This window comes from Amblyraja radiata, chromosome 2 (genome assembly GCF_010909765.2).
Source record: "Amblyraja radiata isolate CabotCenter1 chromosome 2, sAmbRad1.1.pri, whole genome shotgun sequence".
Taxonomy (NCBI): domain Eukaryota; kingdom Metazoa; phylum Chordata; class Chondrichthyes; order Rajiformes; family Rajidae; genus Amblyraja; species Amblyraja radiata.
In genome coordinates, this window is record NC_045957.1 from 25,554,293 (window position 1) to 25,574,525 (window position 20,233).

Here is a 20,233-nt window from a genome sequence, read left to right on the forward strand (position 1 = left end):
ATTGCCAGAGACCCGGGTTCAATCATTATGAAGAAGGGTCTCGACCCGAAACGTCACCCATCCCTTCTCTCCAGAGATGCTGCTTGTCCCAGCTTTTTGTGTCTATCTGGTGAAGTATCTTGGACATGACTGATTGTTTGACAAGGAGTCCGTACAAAAATGAATGTAGCCCAGTCCATCACACAGACCAGACTTCCTACCATTGACTCCTTACCATTGACTCCATCCATCTACTCTTCACGCTGCCTCAGAAAAGCAGCTAACGTATTAAAAGAGTCGTTATTTCTATTTCTCCCCGGCTACCGTCTGGCAGAAGGTATACAAGTTTGAAATGGTGCACCACCAGATTCAAGGATCAGCTTTTCCCCCTCTGTTATCAGGCTTCTGAATGGTCCTTCCATATGCTAGAGTACTGTCCGATTCATTTTGAACATTGGACTTTGTCCATGGGACTGCTGCACTCCATTGACACCATCTACACTTCACGGGGCCTCGGAAAAGCAGCCAACATAAACTTGTCCAACCCCCGCCATTCCTTCTTCTCCTCGCTCCGGCTGGGCAGATGTTACAAAAGTACGCACCACCAGACTCAGGAACAGCTTCGTCCCCTCTGTTATCTGAACGGTCCTTCCATAAACTAGAGTACTGCCTGATTCACCTCTCCCACACTGCAGGTATTGGACTTTGTCTCTGGAGCTGGTGCACTACAATACTGAGAACTATATTCTGCACTCTCTATCTTCCTCTTTGCTCTACCCATTGTACTTGAGTTTGACTTGATTGCATTTATATATGATATATCTGATCTGTTGGATAGCATGAAAAAGAAAGCTTTTCACAGTGCCTCGGTACACGTTCCAACAATAAACCTAAACCTAAATGACGTTTATTCAATCACAGAAAGAATATCCGGTGAACAAGAACCATAAGAGTATCGTTGATTTACCTTGCTGGTGGCGTGATCCATTAAAACCTTCTTAATGAGCACTGCGTGTTCCTGATGTATTGTTCCCATCTCCAGCGAGGTTAGATTTAGCAGAGTACAAAGAATCTATAATAATAGTTAAGCTGGCAACTTGGGGATTGATATCTCGCGGAGAGATCGGTTCAGATGGAAAAGTCTTCCCGCTCTGTGGAATGTCAGCTCTGCAGGTTGCATGGTCCTACTTTTCCTCTTGGAATAATTAATCAACTGTCCTGCCCATCAGTCAGTCTGAAGAGGGGTTCCGACCCGAATCGTCGCCTGTCCATTCTCTCCACAGATGCCGCCTGACCCACTGAGTTCCTCCACCTCTTTGTATTTTGCTCAAGATTCCAGCATCTGCAGTTCCTTGTTCAATGGTTCAATGGTTCTGTTATTATCACGTGCTGCAAGGTACAGTTAAATTATTTTTTTGCATACAATTCAGTAAGGTTATTGCCATACATAACTTCAATCTCTGGGTTAAGTACATAGTGCATAGAAACAGCCCACTGAGTTAATATGCAAGAGTCGCTAGGCTTTGGTGCCATTGCGGGATGTTGCCTTTATTGGAAGAGTTTCAATTATGGGAGAGAATGGATAGGTTGGGCTTGTTCTCCCTGGAGTGGAGGAGGCTGCGGGTGGCTTGAGACACAAGAGGCTGCAGATGCTGTAAACAATGAAAAAGAGTAGAAAACAAACCGCTGAGAAAGTCAGCGAATCAGCCAGCATCTGTGGAGGGAATGGACAGATGACATTTTAGGTCAGGATCCTTCTTCAGACTCTTGAATCAACATTTGTGGCGGTGTCCCATATTCTTACGATAATCTCCGGTAAAACCTGTTTACCCAATGTCATATTGAGCAGAGTCTGTCTTTTTTATGGCCCCTGGTTATTGCCTCCCCTGTAGGGCCCTGATGAGACCACACCTGGAGTATTGTGTGCAGTTTTGGTCTCCAAATTTGAGGAAGGACATTCTTGCTATTGAGGGAGTGCAGCGTAGGTTCATGAGGTTAATTGCTGGGATGGCGGGACTGTCATATATTGAAAGAATGGAGCGACTGGGCTTGCTAGTGGAATCAAGGGATATGGGGAGAAGGCCGGCACGGGTTACGGATTGTGGATGATCAGCCATGATCACAATGAATGATGGTGCAGGCTCGGAGGGCCAAATGGCCCAATTTTCTATGTTCACGCGGACTTGAAGAAAATGCTCCCCAAATTCTACCAGCATGTTAAATGTGCTACAAGAGGAGCTAACACACTGGACAAGGTCTACTCCAACATCAAGCTGGGCTACAGGGCTAGACCACTACCACACCTGAGTCAGTCGGACCATATGTCCCTGCTTTTAATTCCTGCATATGCCCCCCTCAGGAAAACCGCTCCTACCATCACAAAGACCATCACAACCTGGCCTGATGGTGCATCTCAGCAGCTGCAGGACTGCTTCGACAGGACCAACTGGGATGTGTTTGAACACCGGGACCTGGAGGTGTTCACAGACAGTGTACTGTGTTACATTAAAAACTGCATGGGCACGGTCACAGTGGACAAACGCATCCGGGTCTACCCCAACCAGAAGCCCTGGATGACCCGGGAGGTCCAGCGGCTGTTAAAAGAGAGGAACACCGCTTTTAGGTCTGGCGATAGGGCTTTATACAGCACGGCCCGAGCTAACCTGAAGAGAGGCATCAGAGAGGCCAAATCAGACTACAGGAGGAAGATAGAGGACCACCTGGACAGTAACAACAGCAGGCAGGTGTGGCAGGGGATCCAGTATCTCACCAACTACAAGACCAACCTTGGAGCTGCTGAAGGTGACGCCTCGTTGGCAGAGGAGCTGAACCTCTTCTTTGCTCGCTTTGAAGTGGAGCCACCCAAGACAGCCACATCACACCACATGGCCCACAGCAGCCTAACCCTCAAGATAGAGGAGCATGAGGTGAGGCGCACGCTGCGGGCCATCAATCCAAGGAAGGCTACTGGACCCGACGGCGTCTCTGGACGCGTGCTGAAGGACTGCGCAGACCAGCTGGCTGGAGTCTTTACGAGGATTTTCAACCAGTCTCTGGTCCAGTCCATTGTTCCACCCTGTCTGAAGTCCTCCACCATAGTCCCCTTGCCCAAAAAACCCCACATTTCCAGCCTCAACGACTACCGGCCAGTCGCACTCACACCAGTGGTGATGAAGTGTTTTGAAAAACTGGTCCGGGGTCACATCACATCACTCCTGCCCCGAAGCTTTGACCCCCACCAGTTTGCGTACAGAGCAAATAGATCTACAGAGGACGCTGTAGCCACAGCTCTCCATGCTGCACTGTCCCACCTGGAGCAGCGGGGGAGCTACGTGCGGATGCTCTTTGTGGACTACAGCTCTGCTTTTAATACCATCCTTCCCCACAAACTGGTGGACAAACTGGGGGACCTGGGACTTCCATACTCCACCTGCATGTGGATAAATAGCTTCCTGTTGGGTCGCAGCCAGAGAGTCAGAGTGGGCCATCACACATCCACGGCCCTCAGCCACAGTACCGGCTCTCCACAGGGCTGCGTGCTGAGCCCCCTGCTCTACACCATCTACACACATGACTGCACCCCCGCCCACCACAGCAACACCATTGTCAAATTTGCGGATGACACTACGGTGGTGGGACTCACCTCCGGGGGGGACGAGTACGCCTACCGGGATGAGGCGAAGCAGCTGACAGTGTGGTGTGGAGAAAATACCCTGCTCCTCAACACCTTAAAGACAAAGGAAATAATAATAGACTTCAGGAAGAATAAAACGGACATGGTACCATTAATTATCAGAGGGGACTGTGTGGAGAGGGTGGCGGATTTCCGCTTCCTGGGAATCCATATTGAGGAGGACCTGACGTGGAGCGTAAACACCTCTGCGCTGCTGAAAAAGGTCCAGCAGAGACTGCACTTCCTGAGGGTGCTCAGGAAGAATAACATCACTCAGAGACTGCTGCTGTCCTTTTATCGGTGCTCCATTGAGAGCATCCTAACATACTGTGTATGCGTATGGTACACCAGCTGCACAGCGGCTCAGAGGAAAGCGCTCCAGAGGGCCATTGACAACGCCCAGAGGATTGTCGGCTGCTCTCTCCTTACCTTGGAGGACTTACACAGTTCCCGCTGCATCAAAAAATCCCAGAGTATTATAAAGGACATTTCCCACCCCGGACACTCCCTGTTTGAACTGTTGCCGTCAGGCAGACGGTACAGATCTACAAGGACAAGGACAAACAGACTTAAAAACAGTTTTTACCCCACTACTATAAAGGCACTAAATGTAGCCGCCAAGGAACGCAGGGGCGATACACACTAAGGGACTGTGGTACACTGTGAAATAGACAGAAGGATGTAGGGCTGGGTGTTTATGCGTGCTATTTCCATGATATTTATTTTAGTTGTTTATCTTTTTTTAATATTTTACCTTGTATGTATCGTTAGCTTTTAGAAATGTTTGAATGGTGCACTGACTGGCTGACATTTTTAAATTTTGTTGTACATGGTTCATGTTACAATGACAATAAAGAAACTATTCTATTCTATTCTATTCTATACACTGGAATTTAGAAGGATGAGAGGGCATCTTATTGAAACATATAAGATTATTAAGGGATTGGACATGCTGGAGGCAGGAAACATGTTCCCGATGTTGGGGCAGTCCAGAGCCAGAGGCCACAGTTTAAGAATAAGGGGTAGGCCATTTAGAACGGACATGAGGAAAAGCTTTTTCACCCAGAGAGTTGTGAATCTGTGAAATTATCTGCCTCAGAAGGCAGTGGTGGCCGATTCTCTGGATGCTTTCAAGCGAGAGTTAGATAGAGCTCTTAAAGATAGCGGAGTCGAGGGATATGGGGAGAAGGCAGGAACGCGGTACTGATTGTGGATGATCAGCCATGATCACATGGCTGGCTCGAAGGGCCAAATGGCCTACACCTGCACCTGTCTATTGAGTCTGCACTGACCAGCGATCCCTGCACATTAACACTATCCTCCACACTAGGGACAATTTACACTTATACCAAGCCAATTAACCTACAAACTTGCATCTTTGAAGTGTGGGAGGAAACCGAAAATCTCAGAGAAAACCCATGCAGGTCACGGGGAGAAGGTACAAACTCTGTACAGACAGCACCCTTAGTCAGGATCAAACCCGGGTCTCCGGTGCTGTAAAGCAGCAACTGTACCGTTGCGCCACCGTGCCGACCATTATTTTTTTAAATGTTGGAGTTTTAACTTGGAAGACTTCAATGTCCTCCACCGCTCTGCGGTGCTGCAGGCCATGTCCAATCCACGTACTCATCCACTTGCAGCCATCCCGATCTAAGAGAGTCCCAGGCTGCTCAGGGCCTCCAGCGGCTCACTCTGCCGGCTCGACCACTCCGACCCCTGCTCTACACCGGCCGGTGTGCTCTCCGTCCCTCACCTGTGACTGGGTACCTCCCGCAGCCCACCCACAGCATCTCCTCAATGGAATACACTCCACTTACAAAATATTGGTGAGGCCTTCTTCTTCTTAGGCCCCCCTCGGTCATGGCTGACCATGGGTGTCTCCAGGGTGTTATTCCCTATGTGGAGAATGCCTGTGTGTGACTGTTTAACGGTGGGAGACTGGTGCACAGACAGCCAACCCACAGTCCTTGACAGGTTTGGGTCAGGATCCAGTGGCATGGAGTCCAAGACAACCGGAGACCCTTTTCTGATGCAGCCTTCATCCGCCTTCCCAGCCGTTGTGACGCTCCACTAAAGTCAGCCATCGTCCTCCGCCTGTTCCACCATTGAGGTCTTGGTTGGATTGCTCTTTGTCAGAGACCTCCCCCTCGACCTTACCGCCATGGGTAGCCCTACCAGGAGCATAGCTCCAGACGGCATCGCTATCAGGATCTCAAGTCCACACAAGCTTCTCCACCACGACAAGGTGACAATCCACGAAGAATTGGTGAGGCCACCTTTAAAATATTATGCATTGGTAAGCCCACATTTAGATTATTGTGTTCAGTTTTGGTCACCCTGTGATTGGAAAGATGTTGTTAAGCTGGTGCAGAAAAGATTTACAAGGATGTTGCCAGGACTCGGGGGCCTGAGATATAGGGAGAGGTTAAGCAGGCTAGAGCTTTATTCCTTGGAGCGCAGGAGGATGAGGGGGATCTTAGAGCGGTGTTTAAGGTCACATTGGGATTAGCTAGGGTAAATGCACAGTCCTTTACCCAGAGTTGAGACCCAGAGGACATAGGTTTAAGGTGAGGGGGGAAAAATTTAATAGGAACCTGAGGGCAAACTTTTTCACACAAAGGGTGTGGGTGTAATGAACGAGGTGCCGGAGGTGGTAGTTAAGGCTGGGACTATCGCAACATTTAAGAAACATCAGACAGGTACATGCATAGGGCAGGTTTAGAGGGATATGGGGCAAATGCAGGCAGGTGTAGATGGGGCATGTTGGGCAGTGTGGGCAAGTTTAGCCTCAGGGCCTGTTTCCATGGCTATGTCTGACTCTATGATCCTAAGTAGCTCAACCCCTTGAGTCCTGGCGACATCCCCGTAAATCCTCTCTCCACCCTTTCCAGCTTAACAACATATTTCCTATGACAAGCTCTTGCGGTCTTGAGCAGCGCGGTTGCCAGACCGAGTAGTTTGGCATCCCGATAGAATACTTTCTATGGTGCATTTGTGGAAATCTAGCGAGAATCATTGGAGATGTACCAAATTACTCTAATATTCTGAATAAAATTGGCTGCATAGTTGAAGCGGTGTGGCCGCAATGAGCTCAACTCGGCTGTAAATACTTTGTAATGCATGAAATTTCCGTTGCTTTTGCTGGTTAGTTTTTTTTTCACGAAACGGGATGATAATCATCCGTTTGTGGTTGGCTTCGCCCTGGCATGAATTGGGAGAATGCACACCCTGGAGTGGCGCCCCTAATGTTTTCACTCTGTTTTCTGATGTGGAGACATGTTTGTGTACTTTGCGATGTTACATCTCTTCACGTGTCGATGGTCTCGTCAGCAGAGGCCGTTTGCAGTAGCGTGATTAACACACTCAGTTTATTGGCAGACTTGCGCATGTTTTGAGCCCTGACATCTGTTGGAGATCACAGAAACCTTTCAGTGCTGAAGGAAATAGACCATTTGTCTCAAGGAACATACAGCTGGAGGATAGACACAAAAAGCTGGAGTAACTCAGCGGGACAGGCAGCAACTCCGGAGAGAAGGAATGGGCGACGTTTCGGGTCGAGACCCTACTCCAGCTTTTTGTGTCTATCTTCGGTTTAAACCAGCATCTGCAGTTCCTTCTTACACATACAGCTGGCGGAACTCGGCAGCCTCACAGCATCAGAGACCCAGGTTCCATCCTGACCTCGGCTGCTGTCTGTGCGGAGTTTATATGTTCTCTCTGTGACCGCGTGGGTTCTCTCTGGGTGATCTGGTTTCCTCCCACATTCCAAAGACGTGCAGGTTTGTAAGTTAATTGGTTTCTGTAAATCGTCACTAGTGCGAAAGCGGGATAACGTAGAACTCGTGTGCACGAATTATGTGAATGGCCTGGACTAGTGTAGTGTGTGGACTCTGTGGGCCGAAGGGGCTTGTTTTTTTTTAAAGAATGTGGACAGAAGGGAAGAAGGGGACAGAGGGAAGTGGAAGCGAGAAATGGGTGAGCATACAACACCGTGTGAGCTTAAATTATTTCTACCGAGGGAGGCTTGTTTTTCAGTCATTTATGAGAGAAAGTTTGAATAACATTTGTGATTTTCATTTCATGAAAGTGGAATATGGAGCAATGATATTTAAAAAAGAAAGAGGTGTGTAAGTAGTCATTTGACCTTCATATCAAAAGTATAAGCTCCCCTGTACTGTGCAGCAATTCCCTGAAACGATGTTGTGCTCATCGGTTGGAAGAACAGATTGAGTGTGTTGTTGTCCCCATGGAAACCGGCACTGCTGTTCTTAGGCAACCAGAGTTTGAACTAGCAGTGCGTATAATTTTAAAGTAGTTGATTTAACTTGGAGGTGATTATCCATGGATCTTTTACATTAGTGATGCTCATCCCTCTCCTTTGTCAATGCATTCAACTGGAAAAGGCCACTAGACCCAATAAACCAGAGCAATGTGGGAGGTATTACAGTACATGTGTCCCCCAGACCCTTTCAAGTCCTTCCCTTGGGAATGTAGAAACAAGGAACTGCAGTTGCTGGTCTACCAAGGAAAGACACAAAGTGCTGGAGTAACTCAGCGGGTCAGGCAGCACCTCTGGAGTCATGGGTAGGTGACATTTCCGGTCGAGACGCTTCTTCAGACTGATTGCGAGGGAGGGAGAAAGCTGGAAGAGGCGAGGGGCATGATAAAGCCTGGCGAGTGATAGGTGGATGCAAGTGGGTGTGGTTTTTGAGAGGCAGATGGTTGGACATAGGTCAAAGATGAAAGGACAAATGCTGTGAGAGATAAGGATGGAAGAGTTGCGAATTGTGAAGCCAGAGGATGGAATGTGGGTGAAAGGGCAGGGGGAGGGGAGATCTTGATGCGAGTTCCAGTGGGGCACAGGGAAGAATGGGGGAATAAAAGTGGAGGGGGGGAATAAAAGGGGAAGGGGGGAAGAAGGGGTGGGGATTATTTGGTTAGTTACCTAAAATTGAAAAATTCAACGTTCATACTGCTGGGTTGTAAGCTACCCGAGTGGAATATGAGGTGCTGTTCCTCCAGTTTGTGTGTGGTGCCACTCTGGCAAAGCAGGATAGAAAGGTTTTAATACTGCCGGTAATATGATAGGGTGGAGTGGAGAAGGAAAAGGAAGATTAATTTCTGCCCGATGACGTTCACAGTGTCTGGCTACTGGGTTGTTGTCTTAAATGTTTCAGTAAAGCGGGAACGGGAAGGGGACTTGAAATGGTTAGCAACTTAGAGAACCGGTAGGCCTTGGCAGACTGAGCTGCATGTGTTCGGTGAAACGGTCACCGCGTCTACGCTTGGCCTAGCCGATGGTCAGTGTCACTCAGTTGCTCACTCCTTGTGCCACAAAGGAATTCTTTCAAGGCCAGGGTTACGGGTTTCAAATAAGAAAGTAGCGTTGAGGTATAAGGTCAGCCAAGACGTTATTGATGACAAGCAAGCTTCTTCCAATTGTAGAAATGTATCACTGCAGATATACAAAAGGACACACAGTGCTGGAGTAACTCAGCAGGTCAGGTAGCATCACTGGAGAACATGGACGGGTGACGTCTTGAGTCTGAAGAAGGTGTCCCGACCTGAAATGTCACCTATCCATGTTCTCCAGCGAACCTGGCCTGCAGAGAGTTTGACATTACTGTACCTGTACTCGCTGGAGTTTAGAAGGATGAGGGGGTACCTTATTGAAACTTACCAAATAGTGAAAGGCCTGGATAGAGTAGATGTGGAGGGGATGTTTCCACTAGTGGGAGAGTCTAGGACCAGAGGGCACAGACTCAGAATAAAAGGATGTACCTTTAGAAAGGAGATGAGGATGAATTTCTTTAGTCAGAGGGCGGTGAATCTGTGGAATTCACTGCCACATTCTTGATTAGTAGGACGTCAAGGATTATAGGGAGTAGGCAGGAGAATGGGGTTGAGGGAAAAGATAGATCAGCCACAATTCAATGGCAGAGTAGACTCTTTACACTTTAGACATACAGCGCGGAAACAGGCCTTTCTGCCCGCCGATTCGCGCCGACCAGCGATCACCCCATACGCTAACACTATCCTACACACTAGAGACAATTTACAATTTTATCGAAGTCAATTAACCTTTAAATCTGCACATCTTGGACATGTGGTAGGAAACCGGAACACCTGGAGAAAACCCTCGTGGTCATGGGGAGAATGTACGAACTCCATACGGACAGCACCCGTAGTCAGGATCGCACCAGGGTCTCTATCGCTGCAAGACAGTAGCTCATCTGCTGTGCCACTGTGCTGCCCTAGATGACTCGATGGGCCGAATGGCCTAATTTTGCTCCTACGACTTATGTAACTTGTATGTTACTCAAGCACTTTATGTCTTTCAAGCTTCTTCTAGCTTTTGTTTCTTGCTTTCTTGTGCGCTTGTAGAGTCTCGCGAAGCCAACTCAGCCCACTGATCGGCCTGAGTGTGGTCTACCATGGCCAGGGGCGGATACAGGCCCTCTGGGGCCATCATTATTACACATTTGATTTATGTGGTGCCCTCACTGTACAATGTCAGCTCTGACTAGATCAAAACAAGTCGGCCTGTTTTCTGGAAGAGAGCCCGGATTTAATACTGCCGGTAATATGATAGGGTGGAGTGGAGAAGGAAAAGGAAGATTAATTTCTGCCCGATGACGTTCACAGTGTCTGGCTACTGGGTTGTTGTCTTAAATGTTTCAGTAAAGTATAGCATCAGGAAATTAGTGCAGACACGGGTTGGGTGGGGTAGGGAGGGGAGCATTCAGCCCTTGAGGTGTTTGCTGCCCTTCAATATGACAGCTGATTTCTGACCTAATCCATATGTACAGCTTCCACCCAGTTTTCTGAATGTCCTTGGCTAGCAAAGATCTTTCAGTCACAGAGCTAAAGGAAACCATCTACAAGCTCCCGTATATATATTTGTGTGCGTAGTCACACACACGCAAATATATACCGGCATGCACACATACGTGTGCATGTATATATACAGGCACGCACATACATATTCTGAACACACATATATTGACACACAGACAGACACACACACATGGACATACATGTGCATCCATATATATTGGTGCATACACTCACATGTATGAACACACACATATATATATATATATATACTGGGGTGCACACATGCAAGCATAGATGTAAGCATAGATACTTGCTAACACTCTCACATATGTACTGACAGACATACACATATACTCACATGACTGACAATCACACACATTCACACATGCGCGTACAGGCACAGATATTAGAATGCATAGATGGGAAATCATCATCCCCATCCCCTGCCTGAGATAACTCACTGAGTCTGAAGAACAGCCTCGACCCAGACTGTTGCCCGTCCATGTTCTCCAGAGATGAATTTATCGTACAGTTTTGTGGGAATTATAAACTGCCTTGATTGCATCGGGGACTGAGTACGGAATTGTTTACCTAAGTGCGAGTTGATGTAATTCGCCTATTGTGTAAGTCTTGGAGGGTCTGTACTTACCCAATTCCTTGGAGGGCAACAATGGAATCTGCCTGGACCACACTGGCAGGCGGTGGATTCTAGAATGCAACCAGACTGTTGTAATTGTAACTGCCTCCATCACATTCTCTGCAACTTATTCCAGGTGCTTATGGGACGCTAGAACTAACCGTTGAGCCTTCCCAAGGTGTCGTGGGCCTAACTCAAGGAGACACCCGTGAAGGGCGGTGCCCACTTGATCACCCCAATGATATACTGGCATCTACAGGCTTTGGTTTTGTTGTTCCATCGTTTAACTGTGTAAAGACATTTTAGATTCTCATGTGGCAATGGGATTGGGTTCCGTGGTTAAACATTTATCTTGTGTTGTTGTCAACATGTGTATAGGTAGTTTAGATATTACTTTGGCATTGGGCTGGGGTTTTTTTGGTTGAGCGTTTTTCCTGGTGTTACAGAACAAGTACTTTGTGTTTTAACAGTAATTCACATCATTGCAAAATACCTTCTTCGCTTCCCTACCCACGTATGGCACCATTTTGAGGGAGTTATAGACATGCATTCCCTGGCCTCTCCAGAGGCATCAACAACCCTAAGGTCCCAGCTGTTTACACTATCCATCTCTATCATCTAGAATTTGATCTCCCTAAGTGCATTACCTCACACTTACTTGGATTACTCCACCCAGCTTCCCAGCTGATCCCTGCCCCACTGTATCCTTAGACAACCTTCTTTGCTGTCTGCGAATCAACCGATTTTCATGTTGTTTGCAAATTAACTAATCAGACCCTCTATATTCTTATGCAATATATATATATATACATCGTGAGCAACCTCGGTCCCTGCACCACTCCCTATGGTGCTTCACTTGTTACAGACTTCCCGTCTCAAAAACATTCATCTATAACTATGCAGAAACAAAGAACTACAGATGCTGGTTCATACCGAAGATAGCTCCAAAGTGCGGCAGTAACTCAGAGGTCAAGACAGCATCTCTGCAGAAAAAGGGTGGGACACTTCTTCAATCTGTTCAACCTTCCATCTGTTGACGATCCTGATTTGTTCTGGCCGTTTCCTACCTGTAGCCCCCCCCCCCCCCCCCCCCCCCCCTCCACTTTCAGTCTGAAGAAAGGTGAAACATCATCCATACTGTTTCTCCAGAGATGCTGTCTGACCCGCTGAGTTGCTCCAGCATTTTGTGTCTTTCTCCACCTATCACTTTCCAGGCTTGATCCCACCCCCATCCCTTTTCCAGCTTCTACCCCCCCCTTCCTCCCCCCCCCCCCCCCCCCCCCCACCCCACTACAATCAGTCTGAAAAAGGATCCTGACTCAAAATGTCCATCCATGTTCACCAGATATGCTGCCTGACCTGCTGAGTTACTCCAGCACTTTGTGCATTTGTTTTTGTGGAAAGGAAATGTCTGAACGCATGAAGCAAACCACTTAATCGGTGATTCTCCTTTCCAGGTTGGAGCGGACCATAAAGGCTCAGCAGCTGGAGATTCATCGCTTGCTCAGCAGCTCAGGGGCACACTGCAACCTCACTGCAACCAGCACTCAGACGGACTTCACTGGCCCTCGCCGCTCACACCCCTGCTCAGACGGTCAGCCTGACACACAGGTAGGACGCTCCCTCCAATACCCTGCGACTGAGGGCTGGCTCCAGTCCCTCTGACACTTGGCCACTCGATCCGTGCGTGAAGTCAAAATACAAAGGTCGGTTGAGTTGAAGGTGGGGTGAGGTAGAGTTGCTGCCTCACAGGGCTGGAGACTCAGGTTTGATCCTGACCTCAGGTGCTGTCTGCACGGAGTTTGTACGTTCTCCCTGTGACCGCATGGGTTTTCTCCAGGTGCTCCGGTTTCCTCCTACATTCCAAAGACGTGCGGGGTTTGTAGGTTAATTGGCTTTGGTTACAAATTGTAAATTGTCGCAAGTGTGTGGGATAGTCCTAGTGGTGATCACTGGTCAGTGCGGATGGCCAGATTCCTCAAGGTCTAACGTCAGAGTGAATATCCGTTAATTCTGTAACATTATATACATTGTATATAAAATTATGAGTTAGGGCAGACCATCAGAACCAAGGTGCAAATATCAAATACTAGAGGGCACAACTTGAAGGCAAGAGAGTTTGAAGGAGATGTGCAGGGCAGGTTTTTTAAAGACGGGATGGTGAGTGCTGGATTGGAAGGATATGGATTAGATAAGAATATTAATTATCTATAAATTATATATATAATTAATATTTTATTTATATTTATTTATTATTATTATTATTATTATTATTATATATAAATGTTATTTTATATTATATCATTATTGTATATTTATATTGATATATTATTTAAATTATATAAATTATATCATATATAATTATGATATTTATATGATATATTATATAAATATAAAGTTAGATTAAATAACGTAGTTAAGAGATGGTGTTGGCATCATGTTCAGCACAGACAATATGAGCTGAAAGGCTTATTCCTGTGCTGTACTGTTCTATTCTCCTGATTTTCCTGCTGTATTCAACTTGTCGGCTTTGATCATCCACAAGTTGTGAGTGTACTTTACTGGCCCATTGGGAAGTTTATGAACCAAAGGCAAACTCTTTCTTCCAGAAAGGTTCTCTTTTTCTCCCTGAGGGATGTTGATGAACCGGTTTGGTGTTTATGACTGTTGGATAGCTCATAGTCATAGAGATACAGCATGGAAACAGGCCATTCAGTCCACTGTGTCTTTACCGACCATCAGCCACCGATTTAGTTTAGTTTAGTTTAGTTTAGTTTAAAGATCGAGCATGAAACCTGGACCTTTGGCCCACCAGGTCCACGCCGACCATCGACCCTGTATCCGATTTCCGTATCCTATACCCAGGGGCAATGCACAGAGGTCAATTAACTACAAACCCGCACATATTTGGGATGTGGGAGGAAACCGGGGCACTCGGAGGAAACCACCACGGTCACAGGAAGGGCGTCCAAACTCTGCACAGACAGCGCCCATAGTCAGGATCTCTGGCGCTGTGAGGTGGCGGCTCTACCACTGCGCCACTGTGCCACCCAGTGTCAGTTCCTTCCATAATCAGGATCATGTCGGCGAGAAGGGAGATCCTGATGGAACACCATTCCATTGGCAAGACCTTTGAGGGCAGGCTAAAGTTAGAAGATCAAGACTGAGCTGCACCACTGGGATAATCTGACCAAAGTGACACGCAGTTGCAGAAGGTCAACAAAAGCCTGCAGATGCCGCACATCTGAAATAAATACAGGAAATGTTGGGAACGCTCAGCATCTGTGGAGATAGAAACAGAGTGAACGTTTCAGGTTGAAGATCAAGTTCTGATGAAGGACCTCTGACCCACACCTGTTCCTCTATCCACAGACGCTGCCTGACCCATTGAGTTGTTCTGGCATTTTTTGTTTTTATTACAATTGCAGAAAGATTTCTTAATTTTAATTTCCTTCTCCATCTTCCTTCGAGTAATAGAAGTTTTATCCTGATAAATATATGTGCCCCTGAGGGTATGGCCTGTGTTTCTTGTCCCATTTCCATCACCGCCCACCATGTAGGCAATCCTGCAGATCTCAATAATTTAAGGCATGCGGAATTGTATTTCCAGCTTTATTGTAACAGTGCATGCAAGGTATCTTGCAGGAAGAATACACAGCAAATGCAGTGGGGCTCAATGCATTGGGATGCAAACATGCAGAACAATGGAACAGAGCATTTTGGTCGTTCCCAGTACTCTAACTTGTTCCTGATCTAAACTGCGCTTTGCCTTTGTTGATAACTCTTTGTCAGAGTCGGGAATGATTTGGAACACGCAGGGTGAAAATGGAACTTTATTATTTCGTTTAGTTTAGTTTAGTTTAGATATACAGCATCCACGCCGACCATAGATCTCCCGTACATTAGTTCTATGTCTACATACAAGGGGCAATTTACAATTAACCTACAAACCTGGGATGTGGGAGGAACCCAGAGAAGGCCTATTGGATGAGGTCTGGCTTCTGTGATGGTGGGAGTGAGTGGATGGTCACGTGTTCAATGTTACATTCAAAAGCCAACATAGCTTCAGTGGTGCAAAGCGCCCTCAGGTCCGAACAGGGGACATTCTCCGAATGGCGGGGCTCTGGAATGAGACTCTTTAGACTTCTAGAGATACAGGCTCTTCGGCCCGCCAAGTCCATGCCAACCAGTAATCACCCCGTGCACTTACACTATCCAACACACCAGCGACAATTTTATCACTTACCGAAGCCAATTAACTTACAAACCTATACATCTTTGGAGTGAGGGAGGAAACCCACGCGGTCACAGGGAGAACGTACAAACTCCGTACAACCAGCACCTGTAGTCAGGATTGAACCTGAGTCTCTGGCGCTGTAAAGCAGCTACTCTACCGCTGTGCCACCGTGCCGGCCTTCACTCGAATCCACAGCCTTTAAACCACGGTCAGAGTTTCACTCCTCGAGCCAGGGTTAGCACCTCCATGTTAATTCCTTCTGCTGCTATGGTTTGGCTAATACCGGCTGATCCCCAGATAAGGCTTCTGCCTGGGGCTTTATATTAATAACAAATAAAACATGCTTCACGGGGCACAATTAGCTCTTTAACTGGCGATGGCAGTGAGGATTAGGCAGGTGAAAGATTCCAACCAAACTGGCTATCGCTGATGAGGTGCCAACTATTTTTTTTCTTAATACAAGGACCAGTTGTTTTGTTTTTAAAATTCAGCCTCACCCATCTCATTACCAAATAACACGCTGAGTGGAATGCATGGTTAGAGAACCTCAGTTCAACAGCGTGGCATTACACAGCTTGTGGACTCAGCCATTTGTCACTCTGATTGTACCACCTAGGCTTGATAGAGATAACAGGGACAGCTTCTTCCCCTTTGTTACAGTCATAGTCATATAGCATGGAAACAGGCCCTTCAGCCCAACTTGCCTGCGCTGACCAAGGTGCCCCATCGGACATCCTTTGGCATGCAGCACAAAGTTCTTGATAGGCATCCTTTGATGTACAGCTAGCTATAATCTAGAGCACAAGGTTCTTGAAAGACATCCTTACTAATATTAAATACAAAGGGTTGAATACCAATGTAGTTACATTAGATATTGGTGTTTTTGAGAACTTATTGTGATTTGTGATAAGAATTCCGCGATTTCAAGGCTCAAAACCTGTATAAAAGCTGATAATTCAGAGTAGAATTTCAGAACAGTACGGTAACTGGAACTGTACAATTTACAATTTGCTGCTCTCCTTGAGCATGTAAATAAAGTCTGTCTGGAAAACAAATGTAAGTTGTTGATCGGCGAGGACACAAACCTGCGAGTAGGAATTTGTGGAGCCTCTGCCTCACGTCGACACAGACCCAGGTTCGTTCCTGGCCTCGGCTGCTGTCCGTGTGGAGTTTGTACGTTCTCCCTGTGACCGCGTGGGTTTCCCCCAGGGGCTCTGGTTTCCTCCCACATCCCAGAGATGTGCGGGTTGTAGGTTAAATGGCCCCTCTGTAAATTGCCCCTGGTGTGTCGAGAGTGGGTGCAAAAGTAGGATAACTTAGAACTAGTGTCAACAAGTGATTGATGATCAGCGTGAGCTCGGTGGGCCAAAGAGTCTGTTTCCATGCTGTGTCTTTTAGTCATCAAACCCGAATCCAATGACATCTAAGAGTAAGGATTAGTAGGTGGACAGGAAAAAGTGACAATATTCTATATTGTTCGTGTTTTTCTTTTTCTCTCCCCCTCTCTCTCTGTCTCTCTCTGTCTCTCTGCCTCTCTCTGTCCCTGTATCTCTCTGTCTCTCTGTCTCTCTGTCTCTCTCTCTGTCTCTGTCTCTCTCCCTCTCTTTCTCTCTGTCTTTCCCTGTCTCTCTCTCTCTCTCTCTCTCTCTCTCTCTCTCTCTCTCTCTCTCTCTCTCTCTCCCTCCCTCCCTCCCCTCCCTCTCGGTCTTTCTCCCCCCCCCCCCCCATCTCCCTCCCTCTCTCTATATTTTACTTTATCTCTCTCCCTCCCCTTCTCCCTCTCTATCTTTCTCTTTCTCTCCCTCTCCCTCACTCTCTCTATCTCTCTCCCTTTCTGCCCTCTACATCTCTCTTTCCCCTCTACCACTTTTCTCTCTCCCTCTTGCTCCCCCTATCCTCTGTCTCTCCCCTCTCTCTATGCAGACAATAGAACTCTCAGAGTGTAAAGAAGAACAGCAGTTTGCGTTCCGGGAATCTCCCAGGATACTGCACCAAGCAAGGCAGGAAGTGTTAGCGAGACCGGTGTCTGCATCGCGGAGCGTGGAGTCACCCCAGGAACCAATCCCGAGCCACAAGACGACCATATCCCGAGAGGTCCAAGTGGAATGTCCGAAGATGCTCATGCAGAAGAGATGTGAGGAGCAACTAATGGAAAGTGGGTACCAGAGGCATAGCTTTGATGCAAGCTGTTGTTTCCCTTTAAAAAAAAATTGTTATTCCAATGATTCAATTCAACGATACTTTATTGTCACATGTACCAATATACATTGTCACGTGTACCATGTTCTCAACGGCTCTCCCAGGCTCTCCGATGGCTCTCTTTGCTCTCCGATGGCCCCCCTCACTCTCTGACGGTTCTCCTGGCTCTCCGACGGCCCTCCTCACTCGATGCTCTCCGTCGGCCTTCCTCGCTCTCGCCGGCTGCTCGCGGGTCCCACCTCGCTCTCGCGGCACGGGTCCCATTGACGCCCGCGGTGGGTGAGCAGGGCCCTACATGCGGGCTTGGCCCTGCTCACCGAGAACACTCCCCGCCGTTGTGCCCACCAGGGATTAAATGGTGGGAATGGCTCTGGATTCCTTGGGGCTGATCGGGTTTCTTTCTCATTTCAGCACTGCTGTTAAACTCCAGGCTGACGGAAGATTTGGGTAACGCGTGGCGGCAGATCGAACTACTACGTGATCGTCTGAAGAGGAAGAGTGAGGTAAACTGCGCAACGCCAGTTCATTGTGCTGCTCCTGTACTTGTCAACATCACCCATTCCTTATCTCCACAGATGCTGCCTGTCCCGCCCGCTGAGTTAATCCAGCATTTTGTGTCTACCAATGCTTCATGAAAGCTATATCTTCCAGCTCTCACAGGCTATGTAAATGGAATTTATTCAGTAAAGGTACTGAAAGAAATTAAATCAAGCCAGGGATTTGAAGCTGGTGAGAATTAACCAAGATCTAATTGATAGGTTAGTCATAGAGACATACAACATGGAAATAGGCCATTCGACCCAACTTGCCCACGCCGACCACCATGCCCCATCCACACTAGTCCCACCTGCCTGCGTTTGACCCCTATCCTTCTAAATTTATCCTATCCATGTACCTGTCTAAATGTTTCTTAAACGTTGCGATAGTATCTGCCTCAACTACCTCCTCCAGCAGCTCATTCCATACACCTATCACCCTTTGTGTAAAAATAATTACCCCTCGGGTTCCTATTAAATCTTTCCGCCCTCACCTTAAACCTACGCCCTCTGCTTCTTGATTCCCCTACTCTGGGCAAGAGACTCTGTGTGTCTACCCGATCTATTCCTCATGATTTTATACACTTCAATATACCTTTAGATTTTAGAGATGCAGTGCGGAAACAGGCCCTTCGACCCATTGAGTGCGTGGCAACCAGCGATCACCTCGTACACTAGCACTATCCTGCACACTAGGGGACAATTTACAATTTGCAGAAGCCAATTAACCTACAAACCTGTACGTCTTTGGAGTGTGGGAGGAAACTGGAGCATCCCGAGAAAATCCACGTGGTCACAGAGCGAACTCAGTATAGACAACACGCGTAGGCAGGATCGAACCCGGGTCCCTGGTGCTGTAAGGCAGCAACTCTATCGCTGCGCCACTGTATCCCGAGACTAGAACCTAGCAAAGGTGCCAATAATGAAGAAAGATATCTGAGTTTATTTAGGAATGTTCTGGGAACTATTATGAAATATTAAGGATTAAGATTGAGGATCATAAGGACATTAAAAATAATCAGATTCTAAATTAAAAGTTTCAAGATGGCTACATGGTCTTTGAACGAGATATATATAGCAATTACTGTAATCTCTGGGGGATGATCTGTAAATACTGTTTGTAATCTAATCCCTGCACTTTCTCCTGACGGAACTGGCAGAGGATGCTGGTCTGTGATGCCCTGGATTGGTAAAGAGAAAATTGTATAGGGTTCTCCTTGCCCGAGCGTCTGGTGTCTGTGAGTTTTTCCATTTGTGTGTGTCTCCATTTGTGTGTGTGCATCTGTGTGTGCATCTGTGTGTGTGTGTCTCTGCGTCTGTGTGTGTCTCATCTATGTATGTATGTGTCTGTATGTCTCCGTCTATGTATGTGTGTCTGTGTGTCGCCACCTGTGTGTGTGTGTGTGCGCGCGCGCGCGTCTGTGTGCACCTGTGTGTATGTGTGTCTACGTGTGTGTCTCCATCTATGTGTGTGTGTGTCTTTATGTATGCTCGTGTGTGTGCCTGCAACTGTACGTCTGTGTGTGTCTGCGTCTATGTCTATATCTGTAGGGGTGCGTGTGTGGGTGTGTGTTTGTCTTTGTGTGCTCAGTGTGCTAACACCCCTGAAGTAAATACAGATAGTTTGATCAGCAGGCAGGAGACCAGAGGCCATTTATACAAACCCTGGGGGAGAACACTGTGTACTTCTGCGATATTTCATTCTGTAATATGCCGTGTAAATGCACCCTCTCCTCTAACCCTGAAAAACTCTCTCCTCACTTCAATGCATTGAACCAAGTCTTTGGGTTCTGAACCGATGCATCAACAATTCCTGCCCTTCCCCTTCTATCCCACAGTTGGTGCTTGGCCCACTGAATTCCCCCATTAGTTTGTCGTTTCCATGTGTTAGCAAGGGAATTCAGATGAGGAATGTGCTATTATAAACAGCGTCACAAGAGTGGTAAAGAAGGCCTGTGGTAGCCTTGCTTTCATGGTTCGGACATTGAGTATAAGAGTCAAAAAGTCATGATGCAGGTCTTTGGTTAGGCCACATTTGGAGTACTGTGTGCAGTTCTGCTCACCCCATTACAGGAAGAATGTGGAAGCTTTGGAGAGGGTGCAGAGGACTTTTACCAGAATAATGCCTGGATTTG

General features: G+C 47.2%; 1 protein-coding gene across 2 annotated transcripts in view; it reads left to right on the forward strand.

The window, feature by feature from the left end:
* LOC116987578 overlaps positions 1–20,233 on the forward strand; it is a 63,368-nt gene that overhangs the window by 25,337 nt on the left and 17,798 nt on the right. For both annotated transcript variants that reach the window (XM_033043734.1, XM_033043724.1), the window contains exons 3-5: positions 12,584–12,737; positions 17,287–17,518; positions 17,974–18,065. In XM_033043734.1, coding sequence (XP_032899625.1) covers positions 12,584–12,737; positions 17,287–17,518; positions 17,974–18,065 — 478 coding nt within the window. The remainder of the gene's footprint in view (positions 1–12,583; positions 12,738–17,286; positions 17,519–17,973; positions 18,066–20,233) is intronic.